Source organism: Myotis daubentonii, chromosome 3 (assembly GCF_963259705.1).
Source record: "Myotis daubentonii chromosome 3, mMyoDau2.1, whole genome shotgun sequence".
NCBI lineage: Eukaryota > Metazoa > Chordata > Mammalia > Chiroptera > Vespertilionidae > Myotis > Myotis daubentonii.
The window spans coordinates 183,069,438-183,090,978 of record NC_081842.1 but is presented as its reverse complement, the minus strand read 5'-3'; the positions used below and the strand labels follow the sequence as shown (position 1 = coordinate 183,090,978).

The window sequence follows — 21,541 nt, the reverse complement described above, 5'->3', positions numbered from 1 at the left end:
CTCCCTGCCCGTAGGCCTGTCCACCTCTGACCATGCAACTCTAGACCGGAAGTGGGGTCCTGAGCTCGTGTCCCAGCTGGGCACAGGCAAAGGAGAAAGTATCTCAGAATCCTGAGTCTAGGAATCTTAGGATCACGGTCTTGGGAATTCTGGGATGTGGGAAACCAGGGCCCACAGAGGACCTCACAGTAATCACTGGGAGGACCCAGAGACCTGGGCCCCTCCCTCCCTGGACGCAGCCTTGGCTACGCTCCCATGGGTGCTCTCTCAAGCCTCAGGGAGCCTGTGGAGCCTGTCGTCACGGGAGGCAGCCCAGCCACGACAACCTGAGCATCTCGGAAGCAAGGCCCTCCACTGCTCTGGGCCGCCAGTAACTGCCTCAGAGCTGGGTGCCAAGCAGGCCCGGGGTGGGAAGGCAGCAAGTGCTAAGTGGGCAAAAAGGACAAAGACAGGGACACGGGGCAGGGCAGGGTGGGGGAGGGGCAGGCCAGCAGGGTGGGCAGGACCCAGTGGCAGGAGGAAGAGGAAAAGGGACACCAACCCAGAGAAGTGGGGAGAGGGGAGCACAGCTCTCAGGCAGCAAGACAGATCCCGGTAATAACGGTGATGCAGCTCTCGCCTCCCTTTCTGCCCCAGCATCCAGGGTAACTGCTGGCGTGAGGGCGGGTGGCCCAGCTGGCTGGCTGCAGTGGTGGAAAAGCCCCCTGTGGCCACAGCCACTCCCCAAACGCACGCACTGGGCTGCACAGGCTGCACGGCTGCTGGGCGGCACTGGCTCTGCCCCTTGTTAGCTGGGTAGCCTTGTACAAGGGGTGAACCTGTTCCAGCCTGTTTTCTTCTCTCTTAATGGGGATCCATCCCACCCCCTTGCCAAGGTGGTCCTGAGGATGAGAGTCACAGTGGGTGTGGCTGGGCTTTGTTCCTTTTGAAGCTCAAGACAATGAGCTGGCTGCTCCCTGCCAGGCACCCCCAGGACAGCGCAGGGGTTGGCACCTGGTGGGTGAGGAAAGGATCAGGCCTGGGGCAATGCAGGGAAGGTGAGGGCAAAAGGGAAGGGAGCTGGGGGGCCCTGTCTTAGGCTGGGTTGCTCTTGCTGTCACTCTCTCTCCCCCTTTCTCTTTCTCTCACTCCGAGACTGGTAGCTCTGTTGCTAGGAGACAAGGAAACCCAGTTATCACTAGCTCAGCCCTCGATGGGACTAGATGGGATGCTGGCCTCCATTGTCCCTGCCTCTGCCTCTGGGACAACTGTACCCCTAACAGGATGTGGGGCTGTGACTGCAGTTCCCCCAGCCCCACACCCTGCACATGCTTATCCTCCCCCCCCCCCCCCGTCTTTTGTCTCAGGCCCACTCGGATGAAGCTCTGCCTCCAGGACCACTGGGTCCTTCCCCGCCCCCTTCTCAGCTCCCTTTTTAATTTAACAAATGTCACAGAATGACCTGCTGGTGTAAGTTTGCTTTGAGGATTAGAGCCTGGAAAAGAAATCACGGAGAGACAAAGCCCTGAGTGTGGGGCAGGCCTGGGGCTCAGCTCTGCCAACCACTCACCCTGCTGCCTGGGCTGCCGCCAGCCGGCCATGGAGGCCGGGACCCGGGCAGAGCTGCCCAGGGCAGAGGAAAGAACTGAGGCCTCAACATCCTGGCTGGGTCTGAGCCTCGGTGTCCCCCTTTGTAAAATTCAGAAAGTGGCAGTCCCTGCCTCATGAGGCTGCTGTGGGGATGAGATGAATTAATGTACACAAAGAGCTCAGCACAGTGCCTGGCACACAATACATGCTTCACGAGCACCAGCCGTTGTTAGTATTATTAGAATTATGATTGGAGTCTTCAAAAAAGTAGTGGGGAAGGCGTGTGTGGGGGGGGGCGGGGCTGGAGGATGTGCTATGGCAACTTCTGGGCAGAAGGCTCGAAGGGCTCTCTTAGAAGGGCCTGGTACGGCAGGAGCAGGGCCCAGTGTGCCAGGGAGCTGCGAAGACAGCCCGGAGCAGGATGCTGGACACCAGCTACTAGATTCACCTGCCCTTTGCCAGGAGCCCCGAGGGCACAGCGCCAAGTGAGTCCGGGCTGTGTTTGACAGATCACCTTCCTTGCGCCTCCCAACCTCCCACCAAGGAAGATCTGATGAGGACACCGAAGCCCACGGCCCCCGCCCGCAGCCCGAGGGACAGGACTCACGGCAGGTGGCCTGGAACTCATCGGAGCCGTCAGAACACTCCTCTTCGCCGTCACACTTCCACCGCTCGGGGATGCAGTGGCCGTTGTCACAGGTGAAGTCGGTGTCCATACAAGTCTTCTTGGCTGTGGGGCAAGGAGAAGAGCGTGAGGGGCCTGCTGGGCACAGGAGGCTTTTTCAGGACAGAATGTGCTCGACCACCTGGCCTTCCATGGCCCCTATGTCACAGGGAGTCCCATCGACCGAGGGGAGAGAACAGGAGAGAGAGGCTTTTACCGAGCACCAGAGGGAGACAGGTGACACCTGCCCTGCCCTCCAAATTCAGAGCGAAGTCCAACAAGTGTGACAGGATCCATCCACCAAGGGCATGCCCATTCCCTATCACACCTCTCTCTTCGCCCAAAGTCTAGTTCCACTGTCACAGCCTCCAGGAAGTCTTCCCTGATCACCTAGGGCAGATGCTTTAGCCCCTTCCGCCAGTTCCCAGTCCCAGGGCAGAGGAAAGAACTGAGGCCTCAACGTCCTGGGTGGGTCTGAGCCTCAGTGTCCCCCTTTGTAAAATTCAGAAAGTGGCAGTCCCTGCCTCGTGAGGCTGGGACCAAAGTCAAGGCCTCGTCTGTAAGCACCAGAAAGCTGGTGATAATAAATCAAAGGCGAATGATCGTTTTATGACAAGATTAATGAGATATCCTCTGTTCAGAGTGGTGGAAAGAGAATCTACTGGCAAAACACCCAAATCAGTCTGTCCCCAGGGTGCTTCCAGTCTGAGGGGCGGGGGAGGCCTCCACACAGGGGGTTTGAATCCCAGCTCTGCCTCTGATCTGACATTGCGGTTGTTAACCTCTGAGCCTCTGTTTTCTTATCTATATAACTAGAGGCCTGGTGCACGAAAATCGTGCACGGGGAGGGTCCCTTAGCCCAGCCTGTGCCCTCTTGCAGTCCAGGAGCCCTCTGGGGATGTCCACTGCCATGCTGGGGGGGGGGAGGGCAGCTCCTTCGTTGAGCATCTTCCCGCTGGTGGTCCGTGCGTGTCATAGCGACCGGTGGCTCTGCCGTTCAGTTGATTTGCATAGCAGGCTTTTATTACCAGGATGGGAAGAAGGAGCAAAGGGCTCTGAAGAAGGAAGCAAGCTGTAATGCGTGAGGAACACGCAGCAGAGAGCCTGGCCCACAGCAGATGCTCGATAAGTAGCAGCTATTGCTGTTTTCATGGTCTGAAGTCTTAATTAGAAGCAAAGGAAGGGGGTGTTCCATGGTCTCATGGGGGATGTAGCAGGCTGAGCTCTCACAGCTGGGAGCGGAACTGGGACAGGAACACGGGGTCCAGTGGGGTGCTCTTCTCCCTGTCCCTCCACTGGCCTGATGCTCCCCAGCATAGGTGCTATGTCACATTCAGCACAGGACCTGAAGGGGTAGCTCTAATTGGGGGCTCAAGCCCCATGGGAGCACAGCTGCCCAGCCTCTGCTCGCACATCCTGGGCCAGGGCTCCCCCTCCCCCCAGAAGCTCCCTCCCAGTGTCCAGCTTGGATTATGTCCATCCTCCCACAGGCCTTTGGGCTGTCTCTGGAGCAACATGACTGGGTTTCCTGAATCCATTCTATTTCTGCCTCTCTTTTCTTTTTAAAAAATATATATCTTTATTTATTTTAGAGAGGAAGGGAGAGGGAGAGAGAGATAGAAACATCACTGATTAGAGAAAATCATTGATCAGCTGCCTCCTACACACACCCTACTGGGGATCGAGCCCACAACCTAGGCATGTGCCCTGACCAGGAATCAAACCGTGACCTCCCGGTTCATAGGTTGATGCTCAACCACTGAGACACACCGACTGGGCCTGCCTCTCTTTTCAGTGGAATCCTTGCAGTATATCTGCATGCTAGGATGTTTTCTTCACACTTTCCATAGGAGAGCACCTTTGTGCAGGGCTAGAAGAAACCAGAGGAATCAGAGTCCACCTCAGATGGGGAGCCTGAGGCTCAGAGACGGGGTCAGCCCAGGGAAACAGCAAGGCAGGGACCAGAACCAGCCGTCCTGACTCCAGGCCAGGAGCCTGCGCAGCCCTCGGAGCCCTGCACCACAGGGCGTGGTAGGTCACCGTTATCAATACCACCGTTAGGTAAATCATGGCCCATAATCACCTGAAATAAGGACAGTGATGACCACAGCACCTGGGCATTCCCAGAGGGGACAGCGGAGTGTTTCTCCACCAGAAGCTCAGCATCCAAAAGAGAAACATTCCTTCCTACATTCCCCAAGTGTGTCCCGTGTGCCAGTCCCCACGCGAGGCACTTTCCCAGGAAACCCCACGACAAGGGGCCCATCTGTCCTGCTCGATGCATGGGGAAATCCGGGGGTGCTAAGTTACACGCCCAAGGTCACATATGGGTGGAAGCAGGGCCACAGTTTGACCTCATAGTCAGATGCCCTGGTAGCTGCTGTTAATCCCATTTTACACAAGAGGAAACTGAGGCTCAAAGAGGTGAGGGTGGTGGTGGCAGAAGTGGGATTTCAATTCCATGTGGCAGCTGCCAAAGCGTAGGCTCCCTCCACTAAGGCCCTCAGCCATCTCAGCAATACAGGACTGAGGACTCTGGCAAGTGCAGTGTGACTGGGTTCCAGGAGCCACCGGTCCAGGCAGATCAACATAGCCCGGAGGTGCCTGCATGAGGTGTTCTCCTGGATTGTGCCCATAAGTGTGAGCAGAATGAACCTGGGCAGTGCCAACGGGTGCTCTGCTCGTGGGCTGTCCTGGGGAAACGGAGGCGGGCAGCCTGCCATTTTAGGTCAGGGACCAGACTAAACCACCTTGATGGGCCTGTCTCAAGTGTAACAACGTGGAAGGATTTGGAGTCAGAGCGGAGACTGAATCCTGGCACGGCCACCTCCTCCCCGGGTGACCCTGGGCCAGTTCCTCCGCGCTCTGGGCAAGTGGGGGCGGTGGCTTCCCGTGCAGCACGGACAGAAGAGGCCAAAAGGCTCCCCTGGGGGACCCGAGCAAGCGCCCGGTGCCGGCTGTCCAGGGAATTGAGCCGACAGCCCCTCGTCAAGAGGCTGCATCAGCACTGCCAAGCGATGAGGGCTGGGCAGTCTTCCGAGGTGCCGGACAAGCCATGCCAGCCCCCGCTCTCTTGGCCGTGGCCGCCTTGGCTCCAGCTCCCGGGGTGATTCCCCAGCTGGGCGGGAGGCCGTGGCTCCCTGTTTCCAGGGATTCATGTCCCTCCATGCCAGTCGCCCCTTGGACAATGCCCACCTCTGTGGGTCCCTGTACTCCACAGCCCAGGAGCAGTATGTAATCATCCAGGGTCTGCGACATCATAATCGGGTGCCATGGCAACAGATGAGCTGCCACAAAGGGCTTGGGATTCCCCAGGCCAAGGGGGAGAATGGGAAATCCAGGACAAAGGAAGTGGGAACGGCTGTTTATAACAAGAATGCTGGCCAAGGAAAGTGTCAGACAGCCCATGGTTCAACGAACTCTGCTCTGTGGGCTGTGTGACCTTTTGCAAGTTATATAACTCCTCTGAGCCTTTTCTTCCTTCCTTCTTTCCTTCCTTTCTCTCTTTCTGTCTTTCTTCCTTTCTTAATATATTTTTTATTTCAGAGAGGAAGGGAGAGGGAGAGAGAGATAGAAACATCAGTGATGAGAGAGAATCATTGATTGGCTGCCTCCTGCATGCCCCCCACTGGGGATCAAGCCCACAACCCAGGCATGTTCCCTTGACCTGAATCGAACCCGGGACCCGTTCGTTAGTCCACAGGCCAATGCTCTATCCACTGAGCCAAACCGGCTAGGGCTGGGCCTCACGTTCTTCATCTGCATTCGGGGATAATCTCCCTGCTTCACCACACAGGCTTGTTGGTGAGTGGGCTAAGTGCATAAACTGAAAGCATAAAGGCACACGTTTGCGGGGTGTGGAGCCATCAGCCCCAGCTGTGGGTGTGACATTGGGCCCATCAGTCACAGATGAGGGCTGCCTCCTCATATGGAAGTGGAGGTGTGGTCCCGACTGCATCTGAAGCCCCTCTCTGTACCCAGAGTCTATGATCTTGTGAAATTATTATGATCACTCAGCACCTGCCAGCACCCACCCCCAGAGGCATCCTTCCCGAGACAATATGCATCCTTCACAGTTATTCCCTCCCACGCTCATCCCACAGCCCGGTGCATACAGGGGGCTTCAAAACAAAGATCAGCCTGGGCTGCCAGGTGGAACCGCTTGGTGTGGCTTCCTCTTGGCAATCACAGGGCTCTGTCGTGTCAGAGCCTCGAAGGCCTCTATGAGCTCGGCCGTTCTATAAGCCAGAACACCAGGGGCAGAAGGAAGTGGCTGCTCAGAGTCACAGCACTGTCTGTGGGAGGGCTGCACCTGCACCCAGAGATTCTGACTCCCGGTCCCACCACGTCTAGGGGTCAGGAAAGGCTTCCGGGAGGAAGGGACCGTATTCAAGGAAGAGGAGAAAGCCAAGCTGTGGGAGCAAGGAGAGAGCTCACCCCACCTCCTCAGAGCCCGGCGCAGAGGCTGGCTTTTCACCCAGAGACACCCAGCCTCGGCTCAGCACAGGGCTGCTTCCTAGCAGCCAACCAAACTTGCGGCTCTCAGCTGCTGGGCCTCCCTAGCAGAGGAGGAGGCCGGCAGAGGGCAGGACATGGAGCAGGTGGCCAACCCCCGGATGTTTGGGATAAGACACTTATTTTCCCTCTTGGAGATCCACGGTGCCCACTGGCTTACAAAAGCCCCGAGAAAGCCTGCAGTAAAGGTATCGAATTGACAGTTCCCTCCAGCATTTCCCAAACTTGTTAGCTAAGCATCTTCTATTTTGGTTGCCATGTATGTCCTTTTCCCAGAAACAAGTGGTCTAATGAACCACACCCCGGGTGACACCGCTGCAGTGCCAGCCCCTCATTCTACAGATGAGGCCCAGAGGGGAGAGACTGGCCTGTAGTCACACAGCAGATGCTCGTATCCAATTTTCTGTCCCTGGGCCGGCTCCACCAAGCAGTGACTAGAGGAGAAGGCGTTCCCAGAGTACCTGGCCCAGAGCGAAGCTGACGAGACACCATCCCAGTCCTCAGAGCAGGGACATGTCCAGAGGAGAGCCCAGCATGGGGGAGGGGGATTGATACCAGGCCACACAGGACAGGAAGACGAGACGTCAGGGCTGCAGGCTCTGTCTGCCCTCTGGTTTCTACAGACAGACTCTGGGCCCCGGGAAATATTCTGTGAGGACAGAGACCCATAGGCAAGGTGGGTTCCAGCTCAACACTGGGCATGTCCCCTCCCCTCCCAGGGCAGGCGAGAGCCTGAGAGGGCAAAGATGTAAAGCCCCACGTTGTCGGTCAGTGCACAGAGGGACTCATCTGCTCCCACCTCCTCTCCCGGCCTGGACCAGCGCTGGCAGCCTGGCTCCGGGTGGCCTGGCTCCGGCCCTGCAGCCCAGCCCTAAGACAGCTGGGCCACTTGTACCCGAACCAGGGAGATGAAAGGGCTGCTCCCCCCACGGTTACCCTTCCCAGAGCTCGCCAGACCCTGGCGTTGCCAAGACAACCGCTGCCAGCAGAAGGAAGATCCGGGGTGGGGGCAGGGGGCGTGCCAGCCCGCCTCTGGCCTGCTAACCTGGCAGGCAGATTTAAATGACAGCCCAGGAAGCTACTATTAAACTGTCACCCCAGTCAACGGACGACAGACCCCGAGTGTTCTCTGGCTTCGGCAACAACACAGCAGGAGTGAGAGGGGGAGGAGCCGGTGGCCCAGAGCAACCTGCACCCCCTCGGGGAGCCCCTCCCCTGCGCCCACTCACCCACCACCAGAGCCTCCGTCCTCGCAGGCTGCGGCGGGGCCTGGCAGGGAGCTGCGTCCCAGCAGGGCCTGGAGAACGCGCTCTTTATTTTAAGCAGAGGAACCCTGTTCCCAGTGAAACCCCCACGTGAACGTGAAGCTGCACTCCAGGAAGCAGGAGGGGAAGCTCAGCAGCTGTTTCCCCATTTCCGCCCGCGGGCTGGTGGGCCATGAAACCCGGGCTCTCGGCAGCTGTGGGTCACACCTGACCCTGACGCCTCCCCAGGTGTGTGATGCGCTTAAGGTTCTCACCCCCTAGTAACCAAGGTTCTGAGACTGCGCCACGGGTCCGCTCACCCTCCGCCCTGTGACAGGACTCAGGACAGCCACTGCATGAGTCAGACCTGCCAGTGAGCTGTGGATGCCCCCACCTTCCATCCCTACAAGGGACAGCGTCTCAGCCCATACACTGACAGTCAGACTCAAGGGTCTTGGTGGTACCAGAGAAGCTGACCGTTCCCACAGTGTCCCGACACCCAGAGTGCGGTCGGCGGGGCTCAGCTCCAGGTTTTGTGGGGCCCGGCGGGCTCCGGGGCTCTGGCCACCACCATCCATCAGCAGGTGACATCTGAGTCTGCTTCCTCGCCCAGCCTCTCCTCCCACCGAGGGAGAAAGAGGAAATGAACCGGTGGGGTGAGCCTGTGAAGGGTTGGAGAAGATGGAAGAGTAAAGGGGACCACCCTGGGGAGGGCAGCCTTGCTTTTAAGTTGGGCAGTGTCCTCAGCCTGGTGTCCCCTGGCCCCTCGGTTATGCTTCCCCAGAATTTCCTTTATCGCAGCGGCCCCCTCACACGGCCACACACGGGATCTGACACCAAGGTGCTCAGAGAATACCCATGGCCCTGCCCCTTGACAGACCGTGTGACCTCTTCCCACTCTGGCCTCAGTTTCCTCATGGGAACAGATCTTTAAGGACCCCCGACAGCGGACATTCTGGGTCTGTAACTTTAAGACAGAGAAGGTTGTGGTTCATGGTGCTGCCTGAGGCCCCCCCGGAAAGGTCACCTGGGGCTTTCCACGGCCAAGTCCCTCCCCCAGGCCCAGCACAACCCAGCTGCTCTCGGACACTGCCCGACCCCAGCCCTGTCACCAAGGGAGGTCCAAGCCCTCGCTGGGGTATGTGGGACTCCCTGTCGCCACGGGGAAGACAGCGTCTCCGAGGGACCGGCGACAAAGGGGTCTTCCTGTCCCAGTGATTTGTGATGCAGGAGGTACTGGGCCAGTGGCAGCTGGAGGGGTGGGGGAGATGGGCGTGGGAGAGGTGGAGGGAATCAGCATGGGACCCGGCTGGCGGCTGCACCATGCAGGGTGCTGCTTAGAGGAGCAGGCAGGACACGGAGGGTACCCATGGCTCTGCCCATCTTTTAGGCTAGGCCTGCCCACCCTGGGTTTGGGCCACCCGCTTGGCATTAGGACTGGAGGTCTCCAGGAATCAGCCAGAGGGAAACGCAGGGTACCCTCAGCGTGGAAGCCTCCAGAGGACAGGAGGCTGGAAGGCCCTGCGACCTCCAGCCAGAGCCGGCCTGGCTCCCAGCCACCGGCCCCTCCACTCCGGCCGGAGCACTTGCTGGCCCCAGTGGGGACTCAGCCTCCTCTGACCATGGGACCTTCCTGAACTGGGGGCGGGGGGGTTCCATGGCTCCACTTCCCCACTGGCTTCAAGTGGGGAACCCAGGGCTCCCTGGACAGAGCCCTGCAGCCAGGAGTGAGGAGGCCAGGCCAGAGGCGCCCGAGAACCCACACAGGGCAGAGCTGCACGAGTCAGACCTGCCAGTGAGCTGTGGGTGCCCCTCTCCCCCTCCCCTCCCTACCAGGGGCTGTGTCTCAGTCAGCAGATTAGATCGGGTTTGCCTCTGCAGAGGGAGCAGGAGACAGGCCAGTCATTCCTGCCCCAGAGCCTGGAGTTGTGAGGGAATGAATGAGGGAGAGATGATGCCCGCCTGTCTGGGGGAGTCCTTCCTCCCACTCCTCAGGCAGGCAGCACCTCTGGCCAGGAGGCAGTGGCTGCCCATGCTGGGAAGCAGCCCTGGCTCAGTGGAAAATGCAAATGATTTCACCAACTAGGCTGGACGGAGGAGCCCACTGGGCCAGCCTGGTGGTAAAGGACAGCGACACCGACTATTGGGAAATCCATCTCCTGGGACTGGGTGGGTCTCTTGGGGCACGCCCTCTGTGCTGGCCCAGGGCTTCTTGCTCAGGAGGCTGGTATGCACTTTCCACCACCCCCAGCTCCTCGCTGGCCAGCCAGGGAGCCTCAATGCCCCGCAGGAAGCCTGAGGGTGAGGGCGTCACTCTGTGATGCTGCGTAAGGCTGTGCCAGAGAGGCTGCTGGCTTTTATTTGAAGGTTAAGATTATTTCATTGCGGCCTGGCCGGTGTGGCTCAGTGGTCGAGCATTGACCTATGAACCAGGAGGTCACGGTGCGATTCCAGGTCATGCCCAGGTTGCAGGCTCAATCCCCAGTGGGGAGCGTGCAGGAGGCAGCCAATCAATGACTCTTCCTCATCATTGATGTTTCTCTCTCTCTCTCCCTCCCCCTTCCTCTCTGAAATCAATTTTAAAAAATTAAAAAAAAAAAGATTATTTCACTGTGAATGGGATTAGCATTGGGTTCTCCCATCCCTGGCTGGGGGTCTGGCTCTACCATGTGACCCTGTGTAAGTCCTCCTTCTCTACGCCTTGCTTCCCCACGAAATAACTGGTTGGACAAGATGGTCTCTACGTCCTTTGCTTTTGAGGTATGGTATTACCCTCCAGGGCTCAGGGTGAGGCTGGCAGAGGGAGGGAACATGCGCGGTCCCGTTCCCTCCTGTGGCTCCAGATCGGGGGCTGTAAATCCAGAGTCAGTAGCCACTGCCCTGCTGGGGCCTCCCCATACTCTGGAAGCCATCCTTCCTTCTCCCACTGGGCCCCCTCCCCCTAGAACGTGGCCACGTGTCTGAGCAGGAACTAGGGACCACGTCAAGCTGCCCCGCTACCTGTGCCTGCTCTGCATCCTTGGCTGCCCCGCCTCCATATCCACTCACCGATCTTGGGCAGACCGAGGGCTGTCCCACCAGGTGCCTGGGCTTGTGCAGCTCCACCAGGCAGCAGACGCCTTCCATCTCACTGGGAAAACCCTCCCACGCCTCCAGGCCACTCGAGCATCAGTGCTGATGGTCTGACAACGCCCTCCACCTCCAACAAGGCCAAAAGGAGTGGCGCCCCGGCCAGGGTCTGCTGGGGCCCAGAGCACCAAGGACAGAACATTAGCAAGCTCAATTCTCCAGAAGGTGTTTATTCTGTCGCCAGAGTTTTGGCAGGTCAGACCTGGGCAGTGTCTGCAGCCAGCCCTTCCAGGCTGCACCCACCCTGGCTGGCAGTGTCCAGGTGAAGATCTAGGGCTCTGCTGGCAGCCCGAGGAGGCCAGGGACTCCTCCACCAAATTGGCCATCCCGCCAGCTCAGCGAGCCGGGAACTGCGGCTCAGCTACCACCATGAAGCCAGCCTCATGAGATGCAAACCTTCCCCTTATTGTAGCTGGGCTCTGGGCTGCAAAAGCCCTTCATAGGGCAACTCTGGGGAAGTTCCACAAACCCAGGCTAGGATTTGGGGAGAGGGGGGCGGTTGAGAGAGCCTCTGACTGGTATGGGCCTTGGAATTCTGGGCACTCCTCAGGCTGCCCTTGACCTCAGGAGTGACCTCAGACGAGTCCCTTACCCTCCCCGTGCCTCAGTCTCCTCATCTAGTCGTGGGAGGAGAAAGTGTTAGAGGTAGAAATAGAATATTGGGGACTAGATACAAGTATAAGAAATATTAATCATGCTCTGTTAACCGAGACTGTACTGTTCTGATTAGAGAAAGCGCATTCTAACCTGGCTGAGAGTTGAATACCCTGGGACATGGGAGCCAACATCGGAATGCAGTCCATCCTCCTTCCCCGAGAACCGCTACCAGTATGGAAAGATAAACAATCTAGTCCTGGAGGCGCTCACCCTTTGCAATCCCCAGCCCCTACTGCCCGTAATCTGCCCCGGAGGTGCCCAGAGGCACCCCCGCCCCGCCAGCCCGCATTGCCTGTAACCTGTAACCATTATACCTTGCCTCCTTTCCCATGCCTGGAATTCTGACTTTCCTACGTAATCTTTGTCCTTCTACCCAATATAAGCAGCTGGCTTCTGGGAAGGGGAGAGCAGATTTTTGTGGATGGCCTGCTGCTCTCCCATGCTGCCCGCATTATTGGAATAAAGGCTCATATATGATTCAACCCTGTCTCTGCTAAATTGGCTCAAGTAGTGACAGGCAGCCCAGACCCCTTGGTTGTCTGGTTACAAAAGGAGTTAGGTGTGCCCCACTCACAAGCCTGCCTTGGGTGCCCCCCCAGGTGGAGAGTGGGAGAGCTGATAGAGGGCACGCCAGGTGTGTGGGCAGGGCTGAGTGCTGTGAGCCTGCGTGGTCAGCCCCTGCTCCTAGGAGGGGCAGCAGGTGTGCTACTGGGTGAGGAGGACATCAGAGCACCCAAGTGGCTCAGGGTAGGTGCTCCATGGAGACAGGGGAAGGGTGCTGACATCAGGGGCCCCAGAGGAGAACCATGGGGGCGTTAGGGGGACAAAGAGACTGGTTAGAAACTCAGCAGGGCCCACAGGAAGTCTGCAGGACGGGGATCCTGAGTGGGTGCAGTGCTGAGTAACAGGTTAGAGCCCCGACCCAGCAGCTCTGTGAGATGGGTAGGTGGGGGCGGGGGGATCACCATTTTTGAGAGGTGAGGAGGCAGAGTCCTTGAATGGCAGTGGACTGTCCCAAGGTCATAGAGCTCAAGGCAGAACCAGAACCCAGGTGATCTTACCCATAATGCTCTACAAGAAAATAAAAAGATGAGAGGCGGACCTTCCCTCACAGTGTACAGCCAAGCCGAGGAGCAGGGATTCAGCTGTAACAGTCACAGCCCAGACCAGATAAGATGGTCCTGATTAGAATAGAGGGTGGGGAGGCCATTGCGCGACCTCAGACAGTCACCTCCCCTCTTCAGGCCTCAGTGCCCCCAGCCTGGAAACAAGGATGCTGAACCCAGGGGCCTCTGAGGGGCTGGGGCAGAGCAGGGAGCCTGTAGGTTGAACCTCAGAAAAGGGGTGACTTTGGCTGGCAGCCAGTAGGTGCGGGGGAAGCCCACCTTGAGAAATCTTGTTTGATCCAGAAGAAGGTAGATCCTAAAAGCAGATGGAGAAGGTGGTTTCTTTTTTGGCTTTTTGTGCTTTTGGAAGGAAATGGGCTCCGTTCTCCAAAGTCCTTTAACATCCCAGGCAGTGGTCGGCAAACTGCGGCTCGCGAGCCACACGCGGCTCTTTGGCCCCTTGAGTGTGGCCACGAAGTTTCAATCGCACTGTACGTCCGTGCCCGCACGTGGTATTTTGTGGAAGAGCCACACTCAAGGGGCAGCATTTTGCTGACCACTGATCCCAGGGATTGGTTCCAGCAGGAAAGCATGTGTGGGGGCCACAACCCTCCAGGTAGCAGATTCCTAGGAGGATGGCCCAGGGCCCCCCGGCTCCCTCGTCACACTGACCACCTCGGGCTACTTAGGCTAGGGTCACTCGGGCGGCCTGAGGCTGTGTGATGCAGGGTCCTGGCACGACCAGTGTGACTACAGGTGAGTTAACCTCTCAGGGCCTCAGTTTCCTCATCTATAAAATGGGGCTAACAACCGATAACTACACCCTCGGGGAGGGGGTGAGAATGAAAGGGTATTATAGATGTTGAACTTATACGGTGAGCTGTAGAGCAAAGAAGCCACAGAGCTCTTGTCAACGATCTGGCCTATTTCTTACCACCACCCACTGGTTCTCCTGCAGGGACTTCGGAGGAGAGCGGGTTCCTTCCTGCTGGAATGGGAGAGGGCTGTGGGCAGGTGGACAAGGGCTTGGCTCAGGTGGGAAAAGCTTCTTGGTCCCCTGAGGTGCTGGGCGGTGGCCGGTGCAGGTGGGGCACCATAGGGGGAGGCTCAGAAGGTGCTCACAGGGGCTGCAGGCAGAGCACACTGGGAGGTCAGGCCCTGGAGGCCATCTGGTCCAAATCTCACATTTTCTAAATGGGGAAACTGAGGCTAGAGCTGGCCTGGCCTGAGGCCACACTCCCAAGGCAGCCTCAGCAAAGCCCTCCCAAGACCTGGTCATGGCACAGAATTGCAGCTGAAGAGGCTCACGGAATCATAAAATAGCCTTAGGATCACAGAACAGAATCTCCAATTCCAGGAGAGGGTCTTGGAACCTTAAAACACACAATTGGAAAGTACTTACACCTAGCCCTGGCCGGTGTGCTGGGTGGTTAGACCATCAGGCCATGCACCAAAGGGTCACAGGTCTCATTCCTGATCAAGGGCACATACCTGGGTTGCGGGTTCACTCCAGGCCCCCAGTCCAGGCTCGTGCAGGAGGCAACCAGTCGATGTGTCTCTCTCACATCGATGTTTCTCTCTCTCTCCCTCTCTCCCTCCCTTCCTCTCCTCCCTCCTTTCCACTTATTCTGAAAAGCAGTGAAAAAAATATCATCAGGTGAGGCTTAACAAAACAAAACAAAAATGTACCTAAACCTAAACGGCCCAATGTTAGGACCGTGAATTCACAGAATCTTTCCAACTTTGAAATCACAGAGAGAACTGTAAACCCAAAGTGAGAAAACAGAACCCTAGAAGCTTCGAGCCACAGACTACTCAGGGCACCAGGTGGCAAAGGCCCGCTCTTCCTCCCACCATGCAGGAGCCCTCCTTCCCACCGCTGACATATGGCCATTCCACTCCTTGAATGCTCTCAGCGACAGGGGACCCAGTCAGCTGTGCCGGCTGGGGCTGGGGCTCGACGTGCTCCTTCCTCTGTGCAGGGAGGGAAATAAGTTCTCAACAGGAGATCCCCACTTGGTACAAATGGATTTTTCACCCCTCCTTGTTCTTTGGCTCTGATCAGAAAGATTCCTAGGGAAGTGGCAAGGAGCCAAGAGCTGCCACAAAATGACTTTAACCAGCAGACAGACCGGTAATAGGTTTCGGTGGGAAAAGGGATGGAGAGGGGCGATTAATTCCAACTTGCTATGCGATAAAGGAAATTAAGGCATAATACTGAGGAGGCAGCAATTCTATTAACCTGTGTGGAATACCAATTACTTCAGCCTTCTCAAAACGGCTAGAAATAAAGAGCAAACCCCAAAAGCGACTGTGACTGTGGCCCCAGGCTCATCTGGATTCGTCAGTTTGTTGGCCCTGGCACCCTAATGATGGGAACGGGGAAAATCCCCTGTTCTTGCGAGATGGTCCGCAAGGGCGGGGGGAAGGCGGGCCCACAAATTGCCACTGGGCTGCTTGGCAAGTGCTCGGGGCAGAGATGCCCCAGACCCTCTTCAGGGAGAGCTCAGTGTAGGGGCCATCGGGCCTCCCCTTGCCCCGCTCACACCCCTCAGTCCTGTGTTCCTGGGAGGGAGTCTGGGAGGGCGGAGCTTCTGTAGATCCTCTTCTAATGGGAACATTTCGGGTCTCTGCTGCTGGAAGCAAAAGCATCAAGTAGGGGCCTACTCTGTGCCAGTGCCCTGTTAGGTGCAAGCCCTGTGGTTAGGTAAGACCTTAAGAGGTGGCCATATCCTGTAGGGCTGGGCTCAAGGCTCTGGTGGAGACCACCCACCCATGAGGCAGGCAGCGTGGGCAGAGCAATGGCTGCGGGCCACGGCTCAATGCCTCCGGCCAGGGGCCCAGCAGGATGGCTAGGAGGCTCTGGCCAGAGCTGGGCCGAAGGAGACAGACATGCTGTGGGAAGGGAGCCGAGGGAGGGAGGGAATGGGGCAGGTGCCAGCAGACGTCACTTCCCACTGGCATCCTGGCCCAGACCTCCGCCACCCCTGCCACTTCTCAGAGCCTCTGAGGCAGGGTGCCCGTCACCCTGAGGTTCTGAGCCAGCAGGGTGGGTGCCACCACAGCTTAGATGCAGGAGAGGCCACTTCTGGAACGGCTTGCTCTCTAGCGTGCCTGCCGTCCGTGACGACCCCACCCACCTCGGGCTTTTCTTCAAGTGGACACCTTCTCCTGGCACAGAGGTTTGGAAGATGCTAACTGCTGCCCGCTGTGCCCTCTTCCCACCAGGAGCAGATTAAGAAACCAGGGCTCAAACCCTGGCTTTGCCCCTTCCTGGCTGTGACCTCAGGCAGCTCACTGGGCCACTGGAGCCTGTGTTTTCCTCATCTAAAGCTGGGATGATGAATTCTGACTTGCAGGATTCAAGCCAGAATGCAGTGGACAGATGAGGCCTGGCCCAGAGGCGCTGTCACACTGTGGTCAAGACCACATATCTGGTGCCATCCCCTAGCCCTGCCGACTGTGAATCTTTCCCAACATAAAGCCTGGACTTAGAAAATACTCAGGGACAGAAGCTCCTCCCAGCTCTTCTCAGTTGCTGCCCCAGCCCCAGGCTTTGCACCCAGCGGGTGGGGGTCCTCAGGAAGTTTCTGTTACAGTTGTTAAAGGGCATCAGGAGGCCTGGCCTCTGTTCTTCCTAACTTGGCGTCTCCACACATAGAGCAGAAGGGCTGCTCCTTAGAGAAAAGGTCCAGGGGGAGGTGCTGCTGGACAGCCAGCTGGGCTCACAGGTCTGGCTGTTTCAGAAGTGGCGTCCCCAGCTAATCCCACAATTATAAACCTCGGCAGAGCAAGGCTGGGGAGGGCACCCGATACGTGGCCTTGATCACAGTGTGACGCGCCTCTGTCCACTGCATCGTAAGGTTTACAAAGCCCTCGGTACGCACCTCTTCATTTAGTTCTTACACCCGCCTGTGAGGCTCAGAAAGGGACAGGACGGGCACAGGACCATCCATCTGCCCAGTCTTCTGCCCTGACACAACCCTGGGCCAGGCCGGCGGCCCAGCTGCCTCCTCTATGCAACGGGAAGGATCTGCAGTACAAGCCCTGACCTTGCCCTCTGAGCAACCCTGAGAAGGGGGGTGATACCCTCTCAAGAACCTCTCTGGGCCACATGAAAATCCGATAGCAAAAAGGCGGCAGAAGCATGAAGCACTGGCCGGGGCCACAGCCTACTGGAGGAGAGAGAGCACCGGCCAGGGAGCCCCAGTCCTGGCCCCTTCAGGCCCTGGCTCTGTGCTTGGGAGGGCCTGGGCTTTCCCATCTGTCAAACGGGGGACAAGAATCCCACCCTCCCTGCCCTTGCAGGTCAGCGGTGCACTTGCTAAATTTAGCCCTGCCCCACTGCCCCTGTGACCACCACCTCGGCCAGGAGGGGATGGCAGGGGGCCCCCTCTCTGCCTGACTCACTGTACCAAAAGCTAGAGCCGGGCACAGAAGTGTGCCCAAGCAGACGTGCAGACCTCAGGCCCATGCACACAGCACATGTATGTGCAGACAGGGGCGCATTTGCACACTCAGACGTGCACCATATACTGAACATACTCAGACACACATGCTGCGCTGTGCACATGTTGCCGCAGCACACGGACCACACACCCACATGTGCACAGGTGGCTTCATATGACTCACACACTACAGACAAATAATCATAGCTTTTCCTGCCTTTCCTGTGACAACCAGATGGTGGGATGCTCCCAGAGGGCTACCATTTAATGCTCTAATTAATTTAAAAATATTCCAGGAACCCAGAGCATGGGTTTGTTCCAAATGTCCCAAACATGGCCCAGCCTGAGGCCAAGGAGGGAAGCAGGTCCTAGGGAGAGGGAAAGGGGCCCTGGGAGGTAGAGGGGCTCCCCCTGCACCTAGGAGAGGCTGAGCGCTCACCTGGAGGGTTGATGCCTAGCCTAGCAAGGAAGGCTGGACTCAAAACATGGGCCTGATCCTGATTCCAAGAGCGCCCCTCGACCCCAGACAGGGAGAGACCCCTTCGCGGCAGCCCTGGGAGGGTTGTCTTGCCCAGCCTGCACACCTCAGCGGACAGAGAGCTCAGTCCCTGCAAGGCTGCCAGGCTCCTGTCAGACTATAGTTCTGGGCTCACATTAAGATCCAAACTTGCCTTATGAGCCCTACAGTGTGACTTCAAGGCACCAGGAGAGGAAACAAAACACAGGGCCCCCGCAGTCTGCTGTGTGAGATGGACGTGTTGGAGAGATAATAGGCTGGTCCAGCGGGACTTGCAGTGCTCCCTGCCCTCCTGTTACATGCCTCCAGTGACAGGGAGCTCACTACACCTCCAGGCAGCCTGCTCTGGTGGTCCAAGGTGAGCCCTGGCCCATTCTCTGGGCCACGAGAGCACAGAGGTTCAGGTTGGCAGGCCTTGCCTCTGCCTTCTACCGGGGAGCAGGCCAGGGCGCCTTCTTTGCTGCTGAGTGTTTGGGGAAATGCAGCAATAAATTTACCGCCTCACTTATGAGTAATCTGCTGTCAGGAGCTCTGCGTAAGCAGAGGGCTGAATTAACGGGGCTTAATTAACATTAATGTTGTGACAGATTTCAACCAGAGTTGGGAAATCCCCTATCCTTGCAGCCCAGGCCCTCGCCTGCCGCTTCCCTGCTCATACGGGAGGTGAGAGGCCCAGGGAGGGCTCTCAGAGCTGTTGACAGACGTGACCACGGGGGCTGCCTCTCTCCCAGGATTAGGAAGGATTTGGGATCTGGGGGCTGGATGGAGGCTTGCAGATCAGCACAGGAAGCCAGGAGCCTCTGTGACTCTAATTATAAAGGAGCATTCAAGCTGAGCTCTCTGTGCCCTGCCCAGCACAGTGGCAAACACACGGGCCTCGGAGTCCGAGAGATCAGGGTTCAAATCTGCCCTCTCGTGCTGAGGGACCTTAGGGGAGTCATCCCACGTCTTTGTGCCTCCCCATCCTCGTCAGCAAAGGGGACTGGACAAATGCCCCTCCCAGGGCTGCAGGAGATTCGGGAGGCCATGCATGGAGGGCAGAGGTGCTCTGAGATCTGCACCCCCCTCCCCTAAATCATAAGCATCAGAGCAAACACGGAGGATTACTGTCCCTGCTCATCACCTCATTTAATCTCCCTGTGGCTCTTGGGGGTAGGGACGGCTATAACCTCACTGTGTGGATGAGGAAACTGAGGCACTGAGAGGGGAGGGGGTCTGCCCAAGGCCACGCAGACAGCCCGCAGGGTGCGGGGAACACAGCACCCACTACCCCACTGGAGAGCCCCTGGCAGGACCCACAGGGCCAAGGGGAGGGAAGGGGAGGGCTCCATGTGGGATCCGCCTGTGAATGATGGAGGCAGCGGGTACCCCCCGGAGAGGTCCAGACAAACGGAGTGGAAGGTGCAGCCTGCTCTCAGGATTGGTATCACCTCCTATTCCGCTCAGCTTTCTCCAGGGTAGCCAGCCCAGCCCTGGCCCGGGGCACACGGCGTAATTCACCGTTAATGATCACCATTATCAGTATTAATGAGGAAGACACCTCTGACCAGAGCCAACTTCCAGCGGCAGCAAGAAGGAGCCCCAGGCCCCACCCACCCACCCATCCCGACACAGCAGGCCCCGCCTCACCCTGGCACATCTTGGGCCCCTGAACAGGACAGGCTGTGTTAAGGCCCTTGGGCTCCACCAGGAGCACCCCCTGTCCTGGTCTCTAAGGGGCTCTGGGCCCCAGGTCCCCAGATCGGACCGAGGGACTGCCCTGTTGGAGCCTTTTTGTTGTTGTTAATCTTCACCCAAGAATTTTTTTCCCATTGATTTTTAGAGAGAGTGGAATGGAGGGAGGGAAGGAGGGAGAGAGAGAGAGAGAGAGAGAGAGAGAGAGAAACATCAATGTGAGAGAGACCCATCAATCAGTTGCCTCCTGCACACACCCTGACCGGAGCCAGGGATCAAGCCTGCTACCTAGGCACGTGCTCTTGACTAGGAATCGAACCGGAGACCCTTCATTGTGCAGACCCAACACTCTAACCACTGAACAACACTGCCCAGGGCCCAGTTGGAGTCTTGGGTTCTGCTTGGGTTCTGTGGGGAAGCAGGAGGGGGCAGCTCTATCACCAGAGTGTGACTGCCTTCCAGCCCTGTCAAGCCCCCTGCGCGCCCAAGCCCTGCCATAACGCCCTGTCCAGGAAGCCTTCCACCAAGCTAGCTCCCACCTCCTGACTCAGACATTAGCCAGAAGACCTTTAGGGGGACAAAAACAGGACCGATCTTATGGGGCTGCCGTGAGGATCAAAGGAGAGACCACCTGGCACTGAATGGGGCGCAGGGACTGAGAGCACTGATTGCTGCCAGCTGTGACCGCTGACAAGGGAGCTTAGTGCAGGGCAGACCCGGCCCTGCCAGGAGCCCTGGAGGAGCTTCAAGGCTGCTCCGAGGCAGCAGGACCAGCCAGGGGTCTCTGTGCGGCCCCGTAACAGGCCTGGGACTCACAGGGCCCCTCAGGACAGAATCAGAAAGAACCCTGTCTCTGGAAATAGAAAGAACTTCCTTCGAAAAAGTGAAGTCTCTGTCCCAGGAGGTGTGCAAGCAAAGGATCCATCTATTCATTCAACAAGCGTTCACTGGCCCCTCCCCTGTGCTGGGCACTGGGGGCTGGGAAAGGCAGCATTAGACCCAATCCTCCTGCAGGCACCACAGTCAAGAGATGCTGGAGGTGCCAGACAGACCGCGGGTCAGGCCTGCCCGCCGCTGTGAGTGTGCCGGGGCCCGGAGGAGAAGGGAGAGGCACTGCCGTGAAGGAGGCTCGGGAGCACCCGGGCAGCTACAAGAGGGGCTGCGCTCTGGCCCAGCAGATGTGAGGCCGGGTTCTACCGGCTCTGAGCCCCCCAGGGCCTGTGATCCTGGGGACCTCCCGTGTCCCCCAGGGCCCGTGCTCTCCCTGCCCTGGTCCACCTTGACCACAGATCACTGCCAGCCCCCAGGGCCCCTGCCTGTCCCAATACCCAGTGAGGGGTGGGAAGGAGGTGTCCGTGGAGGGAGGGGCCTGCTGGCAGCAGGGTGTGAAAGAGGGAGGGGTAGCTGTCTCTACAAGGGCACAGCTTGTGCCAGGCAGGTGGTGAGCTCACCCCTTACCCACTTCTCTGCCCCACATCCCGCCCCCTCAACCATGGTTCCCGGGGAGCAGGCTCCAAGGAGGCCCAGCAGCCAGACCACCAGCTGCTGCCCCTCCCCACACAAACCCCGGTCACAAAGCACCCTCCCCCAACTCTGCCCGCCTGCGGTGACAGCCTCTTGGCACCAGCTCTCCCCTACCCTCCATCTGTCAGGAATCGGCGCAGACAGACTGTGAGAACCACAAGAGTAAGCAGCGACTCTGCTTGGGCCCCCTCCCCACCGCCTCCCTAGCGCTCCCCCCACCATGTTCCTGCTCTCCCCCACCTGTCTTCCTTTCCCTTCTGTCTATCTGCCTCTTTCCTGCTGATGAAGACATTGACAAAGTGGGAGTGGGGCGGGGAGTGGGGGGAGGGGGGGGACCAGCCAGCCAGTGACACACACTTATTTGCAACCTCCACATACCGCGGCCACAGCAAGCCACCCATCTGTCTTCATCCCTTACCGCTCCCCGCCTATGGAGGGGTCGGAATCCTGTGGGACTGTGGGCTCAGTGTCCCTGTCTATACAACTGAGCAGTA

At 58.2% G+C, this 21,541-nt stretch overlaps 1 protein-coding gene across 12 annotated transcripts in view; it reads right to left on the bottom strand.

Annotated features, from left to right (window-relative positions):
• LRP8 (LDL receptor related protein 8) overlaps positions 1–21,541 on the bottom strand; it is a 75,567-nt gene that overhangs the window by 37,591 nt on the left and 16,435 nt on the right. For all 12 annotated transcript variants that reach the window (XM_059689526.1, XM_059689529.1, XM_059689522.1 and 9 more), the window contains exon 3: positions 2,177–2,299. In XM_059689526.1, the coding sequence (XP_059545509.1) occupies positions 2,177–2,299 (123 nt within the window). The remainder of the gene's footprint in view (positions 1–2,176; positions 2,300–21,541) is intronic.